Source organism: Lutra lutra, chromosome 11, assembly GCF_902655055.1.
Source record: "Lutra lutra chromosome 11, mLutLut1.2, whole genome shotgun sequence".
Taxonomy (NCBI): domain Eukaryota; kingdom Metazoa; phylum Chordata; class Mammalia; order Carnivora; family Mustelidae; genus Lutra; species Lutra lutra.
This window is the reverse complement of record NC_062288.1, coordinates 80,437,419-80,457,803: the sequence shown is the minus strand read 5'-3', so window position 1 is coordinate 80,457,803 and position 20,385 is coordinate 80,437,419. Positions and strand designations below refer to the sequence as shown.

General features: G+C 36.5%; 1 protein-coding gene across 19 annotated transcripts in view; it reads left to right on the top strand.

Annotated features, from left to right (window-relative positions):
- The window catches only part of CADPS2 (calcium dependent secretion activator 2), a 536,067-nt gene that overhangs the window by 204,557 nt on the left and 311,125 nt on the right, over positions 1-20,385 (top strand). For all 19 annotated transcript variants that reach the window (XM_047694444.1, XM_047694449.1, XM_047694446.1 and 16 more), the window contains exon 4: positions 13,831-13,911. In XM_047694444.1, the coding sequence (XP_047550400.1) occupies positions 13,831-13,911 (81 nt within the window). The remainder of the gene's footprint in view (positions 1-13,830; positions 13,912-20,385) is intronic.

The following is a 20,385-nucleotide window of genomic DNA, read 5'->3' as shown; positions in this document are numbered from 1 at the left end:
ATTAGGAGAGTCTGGAGCTCAAGATGATAGAGGACCCAAGATAGAGTCCTGTGGACACCAGGATTTAGAGGCTCATAAAAAAGACAGAGCCAGTGACGTAGGAGGAAGACCAGAGTGAATGTCAGGGAAGCCAAGAGAAGACATGTCAAAGAAGGAGAGTGTTTACACCACATGCTGCTCAGGGGTCAGGTAAGATGACAATGCAGTGACCCTTGAATTTGTCATGGTAGAAGAAAGCATTCTTGACTGTCCTGGAGTCAGTTAAGAGTAGAATCAAGGAGGTAAGAAAATAGAATAAACAGAAAAATCTTTAGGGAATCAACCAGTAAGAACATTGTATATTCAAGAAAACCCTTCTATATAGTACTTTGAATAATTTTATTAAATTTGTTGGGCATTTACTCTCTGCCAAGCTCGCACCATCAGACTTTCTTAAGCATTTATTATCTTTCGACTTTTAGAAATGTATGGCCCAGAAAACTTAACACCTGTTTCTTTTGGTAGATGGTTAGACCAGCTTCTCTGTTTTTATAATGTACTTTTAAAAAAAAAGTGGTTTCAAAAGGCTGAGGAAAAGAGATTGACACATTCTCACCAAAGAGTACCCGGTAATACTTAATGCTTTGAGCTGATTATCAAGGTCGTAATATCCCAAATCCTCTTTGCTTTAGACTATAAAAAATTTCCATTTATCCTAATCACTTTAGAGAAGGGCCAACAGATCGTTATCTTAGTAAGATTTTCTTGTGTAGTGGGTGGCACTGATTGATTCTGGCTACCTCACAAACTTATAGAAAGACCTTTATCATTGTTCACTGTCTAAAATGATGTCATTTTCTATTTGCGAGTGTTTTCATGATTCTGATAAGAAGATCTCCAGATTAATAAGGCTTACCTTTCAGCCTGTGAATCCTCATCAGAGGTTTGCAAACTCATTTTGTACCTGTATGGTACCAAGAGCAATAATAGTGTTTGAAAAATAGAGATAGGCTCAGTACCCTGATTTTTGAAAAATGAGATGCTACTGTGATTGTTGCACTGAGATAGAGCCGAAAAATACTGCAGTGATTAAAACAATCAAACAAAAAAAAAACAAACCTCAGTTTGCTTATGTTGAGTATCACTGCATTTTACCCTTTTTGCTTAGGTCAGCTCCCCTCTTTCCATTCTTCTCACTATAGCCCAGGGCAAACTGATGAACCTGAAACTTCTCAGACACAGTAGGTTCAAAATGCTATTTTTTTCTCATCCCAAAGTGGTTCTCCTTCTGTTTGTGTTCAGCCTTCCAACTCCTAACCATCAGTCTTTTTGTGTTTTCCAGCCCAGTTACCTGCACTGCTGTTTTCTCCATAACACTGCATCATCTCTTTCATGTTCATGGTCATTGCCATAGCTCAAGATTTTATTACCTCCCAGATGGAGCATGGTGGTAAACTCTTAACTGCTTCCCCCTTCCAACTTTACATGTTTTTGTTACCAGATTAGTATTATTAGAGCACCATCATGTTCTCATTATTACCCAACTTAAAGAGAAAAAAAGATGGCTCCTCTCTGTCAACAGAATGAAGTTTATAGCCGTTGGTGTTCCATCTGTCCCCACCCCCTGCCTTGCTTATGTTCCTTCCCGTGTAGCAATTCTTTGCATTCCCTGTGTTCTGTGTAAACTGAATCACTCCCTATATTTTCTTGGGTTTTAGTTTTTGTCTTCTATTACTCTCTACACTTGGAATTCCCATTCTTTGTTCTTCAAGACCCAAAAGAAATTCCCTGCTCCCACACCCAGTATTTTTTCTAAAATATTGCAGGAGAAGAAAAAAAAAAGGAATTTACAATTCCTTATCATTACCCCAAAGCCTATCCTATTCAACTTTGTATTATATTTATATATAATAAATTCTTCTACTTCACTTTAATAGCTTGAACATAAGATATTTAATCTTTGTACCATTAATTCTACAATAATATTTAATGTGTTTCCTATTGTAGATACTCACAAGTAGCAAATGACTGAAAGAATGGAAATTGAGTGTATGGCATTGGGAAAGCTGTGAAGCATTTGAGTTGACTCCTATAGTCAAACTGCCCTGCCCCTTATTAACTGTGTGACCTTGACCTGGGAAAATTGCTTAAAGCAATCTGTGCTTCAGATTTTTCATCACTGAAGTGGGATAGAGTTATGACCTGTCCCATAAGATTGCTCCAAGGTTTACATTCATGTGTTGAACAGTCTTTACATGTAGTAAGTGCTGTATACTTTTTGTTCTTGGGTGACTGGGTTGCTCAGTTGGTTCACCGGTGCCTTCGGCTCAGGTCATGATTCCTGGGTCTTGGAGTCGAGCCCCGCATCGGGCTCTCCGCTGCTTCTCTCTCCACTCTGCCTGCCACTCTGTTTACTTGTGCTCTGTTTTTCTCTCTCTCTGTCAAATAAATAAAATCTTTGGGAAAAAAATTTTTAATAATAAATAAATAAATTTCGTGGGTTTTTTTTTAAGATAAATTTCGTTCTTACTAGTCCTGATGAAGCTAGAGTTCTAATGTGCTCTGACAAAGTTCTCTAATATCCCTGGTAGTGTATGTGTCACTTAATACTAAGCCCTTTCAGTTTCAGCATTTTTAAATTACTAATGTGAATGTGTACTCAACTATTTTATGGAGGTGAATAGTTAGTAAGTAGTTGCTTGAAAGTATTAGCTCATTACTTTTGTCCAGAAGAGAAAATGTTAATATCAAATGAAATACTAAAGGTTTCATAATGTATAAAATTTGCCATCTACCATTTTAGAGAATATGCATGCATTGTCTTCAGGCGATTGAAGTCCCATGTTTTTTATGTTTGAGGTTAAATTCTTATGTTCTTGCTTTTGAATGTTTTGATCCATTATTTAATATAATTCAGTTCACGTAGGGTAATTTTACATCTAATTAACTCATTCTTCATTTCCCTACTTTTTAAGATTCAAATGAAAGTGTGGCTTGGGAAATGTACTTTTCCCCCCAGTTTTATTGAAAAATAATTGAGCTATATCCCTGTATAAGTTTAAAATGTACAGCATGATGGTTTGATTTGCATACATTGTGAAATTATTACCACATAGGTTTAGTTAGCCTCCATCTTCTCAGATAAAATAAAGAAAAAATATATTTTCCTTGTGATGAGAACCCTAACAATTTTTCTATATATTCTATGCAGTGTTAGCTATATTCCTTATGTTGTACAGTATATCCCTAGTGCTTATTTGTCTTATGACTGGAGAAGTTTGGACTTTTTGACTCCCTTTCTCCATTTTCCCTCACCTCCTCCCGCCTGTCTTTTGGTAATCACAGGCCTGATCTCTTTCTATGAATTTCATTTTTTAAGTTAGAAAACAAAATGGTTTTGCTTTTTTTTTTTTTTTTTTAGATTACACACAAAAGTTAGATCATACAGTATTTATCTTCCTTTTCCTTATTTTACTTAGCATGATACCTTCAGGGTCCATACATACCATTGCAAATGGTAGGATTTCCTCTTTTTTATGGGTGAATAATATTCCATTGTGTGTGTGTGTGTGTGTGTGTGTGTGTGTGTGTGTGTGTGTACCACAATTTCTTTATCCATTCTTTATCCATTCTTTATCCATTCATCCATCGATGGACATTTAGGTTGTTTCCATGTCTTGGCTATTGTAAATAATGCTGTTATGTACATGGGAGATGTAGATGTCTTTCCAGATTTGTGTTTTCATTTCCTTTGGATATATTCCCAGAAGTAGAAATACTAGACCATATGGTGGTTCTATTTTTAATTTTTGGATGGTCCTCCATACTTTTTTCCATAGTGACTACACCAATTTATAGTCCTACCAACAGTGCACACAGGTTTCCTTTTCTCCACATCCATGCCAACATTTGTTATATCTTGTTTTGATGATGGCCATTCTAACAGGAATAGGGTGATATTTTTGTGGATTTAATTTGCATTTCCCTAATGACTTCTGAAGGTAAGCATCTTTTCATGTACCTGTTGGCCTTTCATATATCTTCTTTGAAGAAATATCTGTTCAGGTCCTTTGTTCATTTTTTAATTGTGTGGATGTTTTGTTTTTTTGCTTTTGATTTGTATGAATTCTTTATATATTTTGCATATTAGCCTCTTAACAGATGTATAGTTTGAAAATATTTCTTCATTCCATAGGTTTTCTTTTAAGTTTGTTGATGGTTTCTTTTGCTTAGCAGATGCTTTTTAGTGTGATTAGTTCTACTTTATATTTGATTTTGTTGCTTTTGCTTTAGGTATCCTGTCCAAAAAAAATCATTACTAAGACACCCAGGTCAAGGAGCTTTTATTCCTTTGTTTTCTTCTAGGATTTTCATGGTTTCATGTCTTCTATTTAAGTCTTTAATCCATCTTGAGTTAAATATTGTGAGGGGCATAGGATTTTTGACAATGATAGATATCATTGTCTTATATGTGAATATCTAATTATCCAGCAACATTTATTAAAGAGGTTTTCTTTTTTACATTGAGTATCCTGGGCTCCCTAGTTAAATATTAGTTGACTGTATGTACTTGGTTTCTCAAATTTCTGGGTTTTAAATCTGTTCAGTTTGTCTTTGTGTTTTTATGTCAGTACCATACTATTTTTTGTTGTTGTTGTTGTTAGTACTGTACTATTTTTGATGACTATATTTCTACAGCTCTATAGTATATCTTGAAATCAGAAAGTGTAATGGCCCCTGCTTTTATTTCTCAGGATGGCTTTGGCTTTTTAGGGTCTTCTGTGGTTCTGTATAAATTTCAGGAGTGTTTTTTTCTACTTTTGTAGAGAAGAAATACCATTGGAATTTGATAGGGTCTTCCAGTCCATGAACATAGGATACCTTTCCATTTATATATGTTTGATTTTTTTAATCTATCTGTGTCTTAGAGTTGTCAGAGTAGAGATCTTTCACCTCCTTAGTAAAAGTTATGCCTAAGTATTTTATTGTTTTTGATGCTATGTTAATGCATTTTATTTCTTTTTTTAGAAAATTCATTGTTAGTGTACAGAAATGCCACTAGTTTTGTAGGTTAATTTTGTATCCTGTAACTACTGAATTCATTGATTAGATCTAATAGTTTTTTTGGTTGAGTCTTCAGGATTTTCCTTATATAAAACCATATTCTCTACAGATAGAGACCATTTTACTTCTTTGCAATTCCGATACCTTTTATTTCTTTTTCTTACCTAGTTTCTTGAGCTAGGACTTTTAGTATTATCTTGAATAGGAATGTTGAGGGTGGGCACTCTTGTGTTACTCCTGATCTTCAAGAAAAATCTTTAACCTTTTACCATTGAATCTGATGTTGGCTGTGGGCTGGTTTATTATGCTGAGATAACTATGTTCCTTCTTCCTTCTGGAAATGCATTTTTAAGACTCTTAGAATTATTCTACAAGGAGCATAGCAGAACTGATATTTGTTTCAGGTTTTTTTATACATATAATCTGGAAGATTAGATCGATATAAGGGAATTTTTTTTAAATGCTTTGCATCTAGCAGACATAATGTTAATTTAATCATACATAACATCAAATATGCAATGTGTTTCTCTTGAGGGTATGGGAATAACTTCATCTTCTTATTACATTCTTTTTATTGTATGAAATCACAAGAAGTTTGTTACTGTGTTGTTGCCTCATCTCAGTGATCAAGAAAAAGGGAGAGATGGGGTTTTTGTTTTTTGAGGGAGATTGACTCATAGAAGGTGGATCAGCTTGGAGGGGATGTTAGGGTCCAAGAGCCTTGTAATTATTCTTTATATTTGCATTAAAATTGAGACCAGTTATGTGAATTCCACCATTCAAGATGGATTTGTTTTACTCCTTTTGATAGGATAGGCTGAGTTGGCAGGGGACCTACATTGCAATTTGAAGTAGAGGTCATAAATGTCTGAAGTTCAACAATAAGAGGAAACTGTGAAAGATAGGTCAGATGATACCTGTTTTATTATTGAATGATTGGTTAAGTAATCTCAGATTTGGAAATTGATAGAGACAATGAGGGTAGGGTAAGAAGAGTGTCCCAGGCAGAAGAAACACAAGCAAAATGCATGACTGGGAAAATGTAACATCTTCGGTAAACAATGAACAACAAATTTGTACAGATAATGGAATTATCCAAGCGATTGAAAAGAGAATGGAATGAAATTTGGGAGGACCAGAATACTAAGCTAAGGTGTTTGGGTATCATTCTCTTTATTCGTGTTCATTTATTCATTTAATTCCTCGTCACCTTTCTTTTTCCTTACCTCCCTCCCTTCTCTGAGATTATAGACTGACCAAGGATAGTGAGAACAATATGTAGAAATAGGGAGTCATGATGAGGAGTGGATGATTAAAAAAAACAAAAAAACCCGTTCACTTTTAATGTGAGGGCTTTGTGGGTGCCTGAAAGGAAAGGCCTTGCCTTCAGTTGGAGAGCTGGAACTCAGAGAAAGGCCACTGGTATGTACTGATTTACAGCATTGTTTTGAGAAATAACTGGAAATATTCTGCCAAGGACCTGTGTCTGTGTTTGTAATATGGGGATGGGAAGGCAGCATAGAAAACAGAGCAGAAATAATCAGTAGGGTAGAGTTAGGCTCTATTTTTATGATAAATTGTGGTTCAAGTAATAATAGAGAATTAACTTATTGGTGAAGTAGAGTAATTTAACACTTAAATCTTTTGATCAGTGGTTTTAGGTTCTGTTGCTAAATTCACATTTGCTACTCTCAAACTCTTGGCTACTAGAAAATATATGATAAGTGTTGGTTGAAGTCTTCTTTTGGAATCAGTGTTAGGTTTGTGCCAGTTACTTCTTATGATATATTATCTGTAAATGACCAGATTTATAGACAATATAAATACAGTAGACCAGCATATGAACTAGTCTCAGGGAAAACACTGTTTATAAACAAATCCTAGTCTACTTGCCTTTTTTATACTAAAGGACAAAGATGAGTATTACAAGAAAATGACAGAATATAATTTGTTTGAAAAGAAATATACCATAATTAGAGTGTGAAGTCAGAGGAAAAACTAATTTCTTCAGTGGGAAAAAGAAGAACTTAATTGAGTGAAGGCGTCATAATGGAAAAATAGCTATTCCTTTTTTCAGTGATTAACAATGTTAATACAGTTATCCTGGTTCTAGAAAATAGATTAACGAGAGAGGATAATGATGCTAAACAGTGCTGTGAAAAGTGCTTTTTATAAATTATCTTTTTTTTTAAGATAAGAGCAAATTTAATGATTCAAGTATTTGATATTTGTATTTTTTAAAGCATTGGAAAAATATCACAAGTTATAAAATTGGAGGTGTTGGGTGAAATGTAGTAGAGTTATCTTTATGCTGTTTAAAATTTTCATAACTCTAAGAGAGTTGGATACCACATAGGCTTTGAGTCCTCCTGAGCCCTTCTGTAAAGGGATTTGCTCATCCCTGTAGCCTCTTGGAACTTGTTTCCAGTGATGTGAGGGGAATATGGGGAATGTGGCAAGGAAAGTCTAGGGTTAGAGATTTGCAAGTCCAGACCCAAAAGCTGCTGCATCAGGTCAGCATTTTCTCTATTCCTCCAAGTCCATTTTTTTTAGTATTTCCCTCTTTGCAAAGCCATCATGATGTAATCGACCAGGGAAACATATCTCTTCCATCACTGAATTCTTACAGCACCTGATCAGTAGCTTTCTTGTGACAATTCCGTTCTGTTCTGTGTACTATCTTCAGTTATTTTTGATATAAAGTATAAGCTTCTGGAAGGCCCTTACTTTTGTAGCTACTGAAGAGCCTTTTAGATTGGTTGCTGTACGGTCGGTGTAAGAAAGGGTAAATCGTAAAATAACCGGACCATTGCCAACACTGTTGAGAGCCTTTGTCTTAGTGTCCCTTTACAAAGATTTAACAAATCTCTATATGGAGTAAGGTCAATGATGTGTAGGTCTGAGGTGACCATCTTCCATGGTTTATGTTTTAAAAAGAAACATAACCTCTTCTAGAAGAAATGGATAGAGGCTTCTAGAAAGATTTCCCCATGATGTGGTTCTGTACTTCTTGAGTTAGGGAGTTGCCGTCCCTTTGAGCTATGAAACTCAAACCATTCCCCAAGGGAAAAAATGCATAACTCCACAAAATTTTGCTCACAACTTGAGTGGTTCAGATTCCCAAAGGTTAAGAACTCCCTAGCCTAGAAAATTTTAAATGTGGAAACCACAACCCCCATGTAAAGAACAGGAGGAAAAAATATTTCTGTATTAAAAATTTGTCAAGGGGCGCCTGGGTGGCTCAGTGGGTTAAGCCGCTGCCTCGGCTCAGGTCATGATCTCAGGGTCCTGGGATCGAGCCCCACATCGGGCTTTCTGCTCAGCAGGGAGCCTGCTTCCTCCTCTCTCTCTGCCTGCCTCTCTGCCTGCTTGTGATCTCTCTGTCAAATAAATAAATAAAATCTTTAAAAAAAAAATTTGTCAAAGTAGTGGAGTATTTTCATCATTGAAGTCACTGATTTTTAATATGACAATGATTTTTGAAGTGGTTACTGAAATTGATAATTTTCCAACTGATAATTAAAAACGCTTTGTATAATAGATACTAGAGGCATTGCAGAGAATAAAGATACATTTGGGCATCTGTTATGGTCCTGACCATTGACTCTTTTTAAAAGACATGAAAAACATCCTGTGACGGGATTCTGAATGTGGAAACAGTACTTCCTATGTAATGAAGAGGAGATAAATAAAAGTACATTTCTTATTTTAAATACTTGTCAGTCAGGAAAAATATCTTGATAATTGAAGTCATAATTGATTCTGAAGTGGTAATTGAAATTGATAATTTTCAATTGATAATTGAAAATGCTCTGTGCAATGGATACTAGGGCGCATTGCAGAGAATAAAAATACATTTGGGCATCTGTTATGGTCAAGGTTGAATAATCCTCTTTAAAAGACCTGGAAAGGGGCACCTGGGTGGCTCAGTGGGTTAAAGCCTCTGCCTTCGGCTCAGGTCATGGTCCCAGGGTCCTGGGATCGAGCCCCGCATCGAGCTCTCTGCTCAGCGGGGAGCCTGCTTCCTCCTCTCTTTCTCTGCCTGCCTCTCAGCCTACTTGTGATCTCTGTCTGTCAAATAAATAAAATCTTAAAAAATAAAAAATAAAAAATAAAAGACCTGGAAAATGCTCTGTGCCAAGAAAGGACATCTGTGAAGTAAGTAATCTATTGTCACAATGTGTTGAAATCAAGAATTTAAAGAAAATGAGGTCCTCATAGAGTGATGCTTGTGTCTGGGCCCTACCATGGACTCCAGTGTCCGTGTATCTCCATTTTCTTTATCTACTACCCCAAATCAGACGTTAGCAACAGATGTGTTACCCACCATTTAAAAATCTGATATCCCACATCTGTGAACCATCTTCCAGACTTTACTTACTTATTTTGAGGAGGGAGAGGTAGAGGAAGTGGTGTGAAAACCCAGGTTCTCTGGAGGGTTCAGAAAAGAAATAAGCATTACTTGTACCATAACCATATGTACAACTCCTCTGGTGAAAGGAGATCTACTTAAAGTGGCCAGGAAGAGCCTCCACTCCACCCTCCCAAAAAAGTAGAGTCCTGGCCAAGAAATCAGAGTACCTGAATTCTGGTCTGCTTAACATGATGTAGATTTCACTCTCCATGACCCTAAATTGGATTGTATGTGGGCTGTGAGGGAAAAGGCCATAGATGACACCTAGGTGTTGGGTTCGAGCAGCTGGATGAATAGATTGCTGTTAATGACATAGCATAAATCATTGAAGGAATGATTGGTATAGGGATCTGGAAGTCAGGATTGCATTTTGGGCTTGTTAGTCCTCATGCAAACTGAAATGGTAAATAAGAAGCAGTTGGAAGCGTAAGTCAAACTTTTCTGAAGGGTTGGAGCTATAGATGCATGGTATTTATGACCATGTGCTTTGAGGAGAGCACCCAGGTGATGATCCTGTAGATTAAGAAGTCCGAGAACCCCATCCAATATTTACAAATGTTAACCTCTCATGGGAGCACATGGTGGCTCAATCCCAGGACCCTGAGATCATGACCCGAGCCGAGGGCAGAGGCTTAACCCACTGAGCCACCCAGGTGCCCCTATTTTTAAACATTTTGAAGAGCAGTACATTATTAAAACTAACCAACAGGGGGCTGGAGGGAGGTGGGTATGGTTATAAAAGATCAATATATGGTGTTAAAACTCCTCAGTGTTTTGGGGCACCAGGGTGGCTCAGTCGGTTGGGGATCTTGGTTTAGGCTTAAGTCATGGTCCCAGGGCCTCATGTCAGGCTCTGTGCTCAGCAGGGAAGTCTGACTGAGTCCCTCCCCCACTCACACATGCTCACGTGCATGCGCATCTTCGCTCTCTCTCAAATCTTAAAAAATATTCCAGTGTTTTGACTGTTGTGATGAATATATGAATTGAATTTACATAAATAACTAATACAAATGAGTAAGCATAAAACTGAGAAACTCTGGATAAGATGGATGATTATATCAAAGTCAGTATCCTGGTTGTGATACAATTATACTTTTATAAGATGCTGCCATCAGAGACACTAGGCAGTGTGTAATGGGTGTATCTGTTTCTTAAAACTGCACGTGAAACTAATTTCAATTGAGAAGCCAACTTTTAAGAAAACAATTATATAAGCTTTCCGTTAATTTAAAAACAAAGGTAATAAACACTCAAGAAAACAAGGGGTGCCTGAGTGAGATAATTGGTTAAGCACCATTCTTGGTTTCAACTTAGGTCATGACCTCAGTGTCATGAGATTGAGCCCCAAGTGCAGCTCTGTGCTCAGCAGAGTCTGCATGAGATTCTCTCTCTTCTTCTCCCCCTCCTGCTTGTGAATGCAGCTTTCTCTCTCAAATAATAAATCTCTAAACCAAACCAAAAAAGCAAAAATGGGACATTAACATTCTTACAAGTTAAAAAAAAAAAAAAGGTTAATCAACTGATTTACCTCCTTCAAGTCTATCTAGCGTTACATTACACAAGGATAAAAAAAATTATTGTCTTTACTGTATTAGCTTTTCCCCTTTTTTGATGTTTGAAAGTATGCAATTCTAGTTTCACAAAGTCATACCAGTAGTCCGCAAACTTCGTAAGCTTTCCATCTCTGAAAATTTAAGTTTTTTTTGAAAATTTAATTTTATTGAGAAAAGGCTATTCAGAGGTCATTTGGTACAGCAAGGCTCTGCTTTTCTCAGCCTACATTTTTTCAGACAAATGCAGTTAGGCTATTCATATTTTTTTAGAAGCAATAGGAAATGTCTCTTACAAAGAAAATGCTTAAAAACCCAGCAGTGAGTCAAAGAACTTCACTTACTATTAAGAGCTGTTAATATGAAGATATACATATTTGAAGATGTTAAATAGTGTTTTGTGAATTTGAACTATGACCTGTTTTAAGATGTTAAGTACTAGTTCTTACTGGAATTAGAACTCCTTACATGGACATGCATGCACATAACCACTTTAATTTTTCTGTGGAAAGATATTTATCAGCATTTAAGCAAAGATGAGATCATATTCCATATTATTTTAGTGTATTTGAAGTATTGTAATTACAGGTTGTTAAACATAATTTTCTTTTTAGGACTTTGATTTCAGTTACCTGGAACAAATATGCCACACATTCTTTAACACTTTTGTTAGTTTTTAATGGAAATCATTTTGACTTTGAACACAGTGAAGAGAAACTTTGTTTCTTTTACTTTGCATCCTATTAATTGTGTTTGTTCTTGAGATGACATAAAAAGTTATTTATTAGTGATTTTGTTTAAGAAAATTTTGGGTAGGTGCACCTGGGTGGCTCAATCCATTAAGCATCTGCCTTCGGCTCAGGTTATTATCCTAGCATCCTGGGGTTGAGCCCCACTTGGGACTCCCAGCTCAGCAGGGAGTCTGCTGCTCAGTCTCCCCCTGCAGTGCCCCCTGCCCCCCCAGCTCGTCCATGCACATTCTGGCGCTCTCTCTCAAATAAATCAATAAAACCTTTTAAAAAAAATCTTGGCTTTTTAAAAACTTGTTTTTAAATGAATTTGATTTTTTAAATCAACCTGGAAACATTTTTTTTTTTTTTTTAGGAGAGAACCCCAGATCTGCTTTTCTAATGAATAAATATCAGACTTCCTACATCCTTCTAACCTGTTGTTTGTGCTGGAGACAGAGTGATCTTTCCAAAATCCTATTTAAAATCTCTCAGTGAAATCCTGTTGTTGTGGGAACCAACTCTAGATGCCCTAATGTGGCTGTGAAGAGTAGTTTATGAAGTAGCTGACCTCTCTCCAGCTCTATCTCCCATGTACCTTCCTCTGCCCCCCAATATCTATCATTTCCACAACTATTCATCTCATCTCTATAGTCCGGGTGCTCTTTAAAAAAAAAATTTTTAAGATTTTATTTATTTGACAGACCGAGATCACAAGTATGCAGAGAGTCAGGCAGAGAGAGAGGAGAGAGATGGCTCCCTGGCTGAGCAGAGAGCCCGGTGTGGGGCTCAATCCCAGGACCCTGGGATCATGACCAGAGCGGAAGGCAGAGGCTTTAATCCACTGAGCCACCCAGGCGCCCCCTGGTGCTCTTTTACTAGAACATCTTTCCCCATTTCTTGACTCTTTCTATATGTCCTGATACTACCATCCTGTTGACCTGCATGGCCCCTACTCATTTTTTTCAGGCATTATTTTTTAAAGCTGCTTTAAAAAATGAAATCTGATCAATTTAAAGCTCTTCAGGAAATAGAAAAGTTAATCTGTATTCTCCTGGGTGTTTAGTGTTATACTCAGTATTAATCCAGTCTTCAGGTGGACTTTTATTATAGAACAGTTGTATTATCTGGTCCAGGTTTCTTTATGATGGAAGTAAGAAAGGAAAAGGAATTAAAGTCCAGAGAAACATTTGTAACCCACCCAGTACATCCGACACAGTGCATGGCTCATAGGAACTCCTCAGTTTAGCAGTTTTTATGGTGAGCTAATAAAGGAAATTGATTATGAATTGTTGAAGAGAAGGGAATCATAAGGAAAAGTTCAAAGAAATTATACAAGAAAAGGATTATTTCACTGGATCAGTGAAAATAATTTTCCATGTAAACATCTTTAAAAATGTTGGTAGCAGGCTTCTCCTACTTTCAATGAAATTTAGCAGAAGAGAATGGAATTCAAATATGGTGCCAATCTGTAAGAGAGTGGAGGGTTTCTTGGTAGCATGAAGCTATTGATGCTAGAATGAGAATATTAAGATTTAAATGGTAGGAAGTTCTATCAGTTAATCAAATAATACTTTAATAATTTAGCATGAACACACAAACTTGTTATGAAAATGAAGGGAATGTTTTTCGAAAGGACAAAGAAGTAGAACATTATTCAATATCTCACCACTCTGGAAATCTGAAAGAACAAAACAAGATACTTATCTATCTGGAACTACTCAGGGCTGACCTTCCAAAGACGGAGGAATGGACTGAAAAAGCTTCCAGACAATGTACTGTAATTTCAAGGAAATAAGGACTTCCTGGTTTTAGAGTTGTTGTGGAGAGGCTGGACCAGGAATTATTATAATTAGATTTTTGATAAACTGAGCTATTACCATTAGCAGTTTAACAACTTTTTTTGGTGAACAAAACCAAAATGAAAAGTGCCCAAGAAATTTAATCAGACTGCCAACCTAATTAAATATCATTCTGTATTCCCAATAAGTAGCTGAGAGAATTTATTAAAAACAATTGAGTCCTTAAATCTTGGCTTAAATCTGCGAGTCATGGTCATTCAGTAATCACTTATGTGTAATTTCTGTTTTTCAAGCTGGATAATGCAGATGAACAAGCAGCCCAGATCAGGAGGGAACTTGACGGCCGATTACAGCTGGCAGAGACAATGGCAAAGGTAAATTATTAACTTCGACATCCGGTACAACATTTCTTTTTACTCCTATTTCTGTGAGCTGAAAGAGTTCTGTATAGATAGTATAATTCTATCATTTTCTTCTCTGTGTGCATGCTCCTTAAGCCCAAGTACCTGAGTGCATATTATCTAAATGGAGCATATTTTCTATTTTACACATCCTTTCTTACACATAGAACATGTTTAAACTCAATAACTTTTGTAGATTATTCTGAAAGCGATGCCTGAATTTCTCAAATGACCAGATTTAAAAGAATTTTAATATCGTGCTAAATATAACCTAATCAGGGAGTAAAATTTTGTCTCTGCAAAATCATGTATTCCAAGCTATTTAACATGTGCTTGGCATATAGTGGGGTCAACTAATATTTGAATGGATGAAAAATCTAACTGAAGTTTCTAGTAAAAGACTTTCACAGGTAGTGTGTTCAATATAATTTATTTGTACAGTCAAGTGTTTCTATGTAACAGGAATAAATTTCAAACCTATTCTCTTTTTTTTTCCATTTTATTTTCAGTGTTCCAGCATTCCTTGTTTATGCACCATACCCAGTACTCTATGCAATACGTGCCTTCCGTGATACCCACCACCAGGCTCACCCAACCCCTCACTCTCCTCCCCTCCAAAACCCTCAGTTTGCTTCTCAGAGTCCACAGTCTCTCATGGTTCATCTCCCCCCTCCAATTTTCCCCAACTCACTTCTTTCCATCTCCCAATGTCCTCCATGTTATTCCTTATGTTCCACAAGTAAGTGAAACCATATGATAATTGACTCTCTCTGCTTGACTTATTTCACTCAGCATAATCCACTCCAGTCCCATCCATGTTGATACAAAAGTTGGGTATTCATTCTTTCTGATGGAGGCATAATACTCCATTGTATACATGGACCATATCTTCTTTATCCATTCATTCGTTGAAGGACATCTTGGTTCTTTCCATAGTTTGGCAACTATGGCCATTGCTGCTATGAATATTGGGGTACAGATGGCCCTTCTTTTCACTACATCTGTATCTTTGGGGTAAATACCCCAAAGTAGTGCAATTGTAGGGTCATACAGAAGCTCTATTTTTAACTTCTTAAGGAATCTTCACACTGTTTTCCAAAGTGGCTGCACCAACTTGCATTCCCACTGATAGTGTAAGAGGGTTCCCCTTTCTCCCCATCCTCTCCAAAACATGTTGTTTATTGTCTTGTTGATTTTTGCCATCCTGCCTGGTGTAAGGTGGTATCTCAGTGTGGTTTTGATTTGAATCTCCCTGATGGCTAATGATGATGAACATTTTTTCATGTGTCTGTTAGCCGTTTGTATGTCTTCTTTGGAGAATTGTCTGTTCATGTCTTCTGCCCATTTTTTGACATGATTATCTGTTTTGTGTGTGTTGAGTTTGAGGAGTTCTTTATAGATCTTGGATATTAGCCCTTTGCCTGTAGTGTCATTTGCAAATATCTTCTCCCATTCCGTGGGTTGCCTCTTTGTTTTGTTGACTGTTTCCTTTGCTGTGCAGAAGTTTTTGATCTTGATGAAGTCCCAAAAATTCATTTTCACTTTTGTTTCCTTTGCCTTTGGAGACATGTCTTGAAAGAAGTTGCTGTGGCTGATGTTGAAGAGATTATGCCTATGTTCTCCTCTAGGATTTTGATAGATTCCTGCCTCACTTTGAGGTCTTTTATCCATTTTGAGTTTATCTTTGTGTATGGTATAAGAGAATGGTCAATTTCATTCTTCTACGTGTACCTGTCCAATTATCCCAGCACCATTTATCGAAGAGACTTTTTTTTTTCCACTGTATATTTTTTCCTACTTTGTTAAAGATTATTTGACCATATTGTTGAGGGCCCATATCTGGGCTCTCTACTCTGTTCCACTGGTTTATGTGTCTGTTTTTGTGCTGGTACCATGCTGTCTTGGTGATCACAGCTTTGTAGTAAAGCTTGAAATCAGGCAATGTGATGCCCCCAGTTGTTTCTTTTTCCACATTTCCTTAGTGCGGGGTCCCTTCTGGTTCCATACAAATTTTAGGATTGTTCGTTCCAGCTCCTTAAAAAATGCCAGTGGAATTTTGACTGGGATGGCATGGAAAGTATAGATTGCTTTAGGCAGTATAGACATTTTAACAATTCAAACTTATTCTTCTTAATGCTTAAAATTTCTTAGAGTACATGGAACTTCATTATTTGCATCATTCTTTAGTAAATTGATGCATTGATTTAATAGTGGTAAAAGAAAATTATCTTTCCCAATAGACTTGAGGTTATAGTGCTGTTAATCTGAGATATGTTTTCCTTTTTTTCCCTTCTGCTAATCAAAACTTTGAATATTTAGACTCTTCCTTTACTTCCCTCCATCTTTCTGAAGAATCCTCCCTTTTGAGGGAAATTTCTTCATTTCTTTTTAGGTATAACATGTATAGTGAAGTATACAGATACTTAGTTTACAGCTCAGTGAATGTATGCGTATATTGTCCTTGTTAACCATCTCCCAAATCAAGGTAGTGAACTTTCCAGCCATTGAGAAGAACATACGTCCCATGCTGATTTTAACAATTGAAATATTTTTGGTTTTGCAAGGAAAAATGTGTTTATGAATAATGCGTAAGTTTTAAGAAGCTAATACTGTGTTATCTAGAAGTATATTAAGTTTCAAAAAGGGAGATTATTGAAAAACTGGAGATAAGCAGGAAAGTTGAGAAAATGAAGAGAAATTAAGGTAGCAGAGATGATAGTAAGTTGTGAGAACTAAGCCAGAGATAGATGAAGAGGAATTTCCAGATGAATAAAGACCAACAATGATATGAATTAGGGCCTAAAGAGTTACATTCACATATAGGACAGTGGTTCAAAGGACAACATGCCATGTTACCATCCTCTGGATATCTGGAGAGGCCCTACAAACTGTGGAGATTCAAGTGTCGAATTTATAGGATGGAAGTCAAGTAGGTTAAGGCTATTGGAAGCTTTAGAGAGGATAACACTTTCCCCAGTATGAATTGGAGAACTGGCTGGAAAGACATTTGCTTTTCTTGAAGACCTGAGACTGGAAGAGTATCCGGAGAGATGTTCCAGACCCTGTGGGGGCAGGTCTCTGGATCTGTGATCCACATTTGTAGATTTTCTAGGTGTATATAGATATAGATACTGAGTCTATGCACATTGTTTGAGTTGGATTTGTTTCTCAAAGATCCTGGCTGAAGATGTGCTGCTTTAGAATAAAGTTTAGATGAATTTCTAGAGGGTGATGAAACATGAGGGAGAGTCTTGGGTGTCTCAAGTTCATGCCTGGGAAGAGAGTGTGGGTTTATAACCTCCAGACTTGAGAGGAAAGGATCAGTGATGCACAGACAGAGACTTTGACCGCACCCCAGTGGTTTCATCACAAACACTGATACGTTTAAAAAAGTGTGGAGAAGGAAGTGAAACCAGTGGAATTGGAAGGGAAAAAAGGCACCAAATATAAGATGGCTTTTGGTGAATATATTGATATAGGAGATAAAACATGTTTAATTGCTTTCTAACTCAGTTTCACCAATTGTAAGCATCAGCATAAAATATTCATAAAGCTAATTATAATTTACTGATCTTATTGCATTATACTCCTATAGTAATCCTATGAACCCACAAGGACAGAATGAGTCTATTATATAGACTAGGAGATTGAGATTTAGGGAAGATTACTGACTTCAAGATTATATAACAAATAACATGGTGGAGGCTGGCCTCAAAAATCTGGTCTTTGGACTTTGCTGTCTTGGGCCCAGCTGCCCTTTCAGTCTGATAAATCCAGAAGTGTGGCCCCTTAATAATTTGTAATCAGTAGCACTTCCTATCATACTTCATAGCACAATATAATAACAACAAAGCCCCAGGGCAGAAATCTTTTTCAAAGGATAGAAGTATTGACTTTAATGCTTTAGCCAAGGCATAATTATTAGGAAGTCATAGGAAAAATGTGGACTGGGCCAGAAAAACGTGTAGGCAAATCCATGATTGCTGTTTCCTTAGATATAGAACATTAGGCAAGTTTATTTAACTTCTTGGAGCCTGAATTTTTCTATCTATAAATTCAATGAATAAATGTTTATTGAACACCTACTAAAATAACCTGGCAATGTTGTAGGCACTTGGAATACATCCAGACAAGTGTGTAGTTGTCTTGGGATAAAACCAGACAAAAATATTCCTGCCATGCCCTGGTGGAGCTTGCATTTGGTAGAGCCAATAATAAGAAAACAATGTTCCATATAACTGAACTATGGAAGGTGATCATTTGCTATTTTGGAAAATAAAGACAAGAGGGAATCAGGAGTGCAGGAGGAATGGAGGGTGCTTAAAATTTTCAGTGAAGAAGTCAGGCTAGGCCAGTTCTTTCTTGGCAGTACTGTCTTGTCAGTTACACCAAAAAAAAAAAAAACTTGGTATCATCCCTGACTCCCTTCTTTTTCTCGTGCCTCATGACAGATTTATTAGGAAATCCATTTGCATTTGTCTTCAGAGTATTTCTAGAGTCTGACAGCTGTCCCCATCTTCCACCTACCAGTCTGGTCAAGACTTCATCTAGTGGAAGGTTAGGAACACTTAAAAAGGGACTAAATTTGAATGGTGAGAATTTTTTTTTTTTATGGAGAAAACACTTTCTTTCTTTCTTTTTAACATTTTCATGTATATAATGCTTTCAGACCACTAATGAGCGAGTAAATTAGAATATTCAAACCATGGTTTATAAGAACAACTCACAGTTAAACTAGAGGATAACCCTATTTCTGAGTCTGTTCTAATTTAAAAGATTAAATTTAACATGTATAGTTGCCTGAAGTACGGTTGATTTTTGTTTCCAAGAAAGAGGCAACATAAGCGGGCTAAATAAAGTTGAAATACTATTAATAAACCTCAGAGCTTTAAAGCAGAGTTGTCTGTCCTTTCCCCCAGAGAGGAAGAAAATTGAGCATAGTCTCTTTCTTGAAAAGTTGGAAAGTGCCAATAAGACGATCAATTTTGGTGATTCCTGCCAGTTTCCTCCTTGAACAGTGATGGCGAGTGACATGTTTTTAACTAAAACTAAATAAAAATTGGACTCTTTATGTGCTAATGCTAAGTAAGCTTAAAATTTTGAAAAAAAATTAGTGCGTCCAAACTTTCAAACATGATATTTTTTTTTGCTTTGATAAAGTAAAATTTTTAAAAAGGCAAAATTATGACTCCTACAAATATAAACACACAATAAAGATTTCATTCAGTGCATGAAGAATGAGCAAGCTAGTTACATGTTAAAACTAATCCAAAGAGCATATAAAAACTAGGTGTTTTTAGGCAAGGTTAAAATAAGATTCCTGGATTAGATCTAAAAGTGGTCAGTTTCCAACAAGGTTTTAAACTATAACCATTGGATTATCTTATTCAGCAGACACACATTATTTGCATATTTTCCAGACAAAATTCTGTAAGGTAATGTGTAACTTCACTGTTTGGGACCTTGAATCAATAAACAGTAAGTTAAACTAAGTATATTTCTAAAGATGACCCTTGGATGCCCTTTGCCCCTGTAGGACATTGAAAGGACCTACACCCTCACCTTTTTGCCTTATTTTTGAGTTTTGGATACTTTTCATAACAGCTTTTAAAGTCATTACATACACTGGGTGTTATACACAGCATGCATGTTCAGTGAATCCTTGAACATTATGTCAAAAAACTAAGGAAAATTATGTACTTGGGGGCACCTGGGTGGCTCAGTTGGTTAAGCATCTGCCTTCAGCTCCTGTCCTGAGATCAAGCCCCACATCGGGCTCCCTGCTTGGTGGGGAGCCTGCTTCTCCCTCTGCCCTTCTCCCCGCTCATGCTTTCCTCTGTCTCACAAATGAATTAAATCCTTAAAAAAAAGAAAAAACACGAAAAACTAAAGATGTACTATATGTTGGCTGATTGAATTTAAATACGAAAATAAAGACAATGCATAAATATAAAAATCTTTTCATAGCTTATTTTGCTTGTTTTTTTTTTTTGTTTTCTCTTGCATGCTCTGAGAAACCATTCCAAAACATTGCTTTCTTTCTCTCTTTCTTTTTTTTTTCCCCAAAGGAAACCAAGGTATTCTGTAACTGGTTAGGTGTTTTTCCTGAGGTTGCAAACTTTTTTAGAATGTTACTTCAAACTCTAGAGGAATATTAAAAGGATACTTAAGAGTCTTCCTTAAGAAAGTTAATTATGAATGTGGATACTTAATTACTATGTGATAATAAATATGCAGTTTTAATATTGATTATATGTAAATTCTGTTAAAAGAAATATATGACGGTTATATTCGGGAAGAAGAAAACAGGTGGCCTGAGACTCTGGGACTGATTTGTGAAGTGGTACCAGATGTTGCTTTCCAGCCTATGAGCAAACAGGTGGAAGTGAGTCACAGGTTAGGTGCAGGTTGACGAGAGCACCTGGGATGTGTTCCAGTCATCCCAGA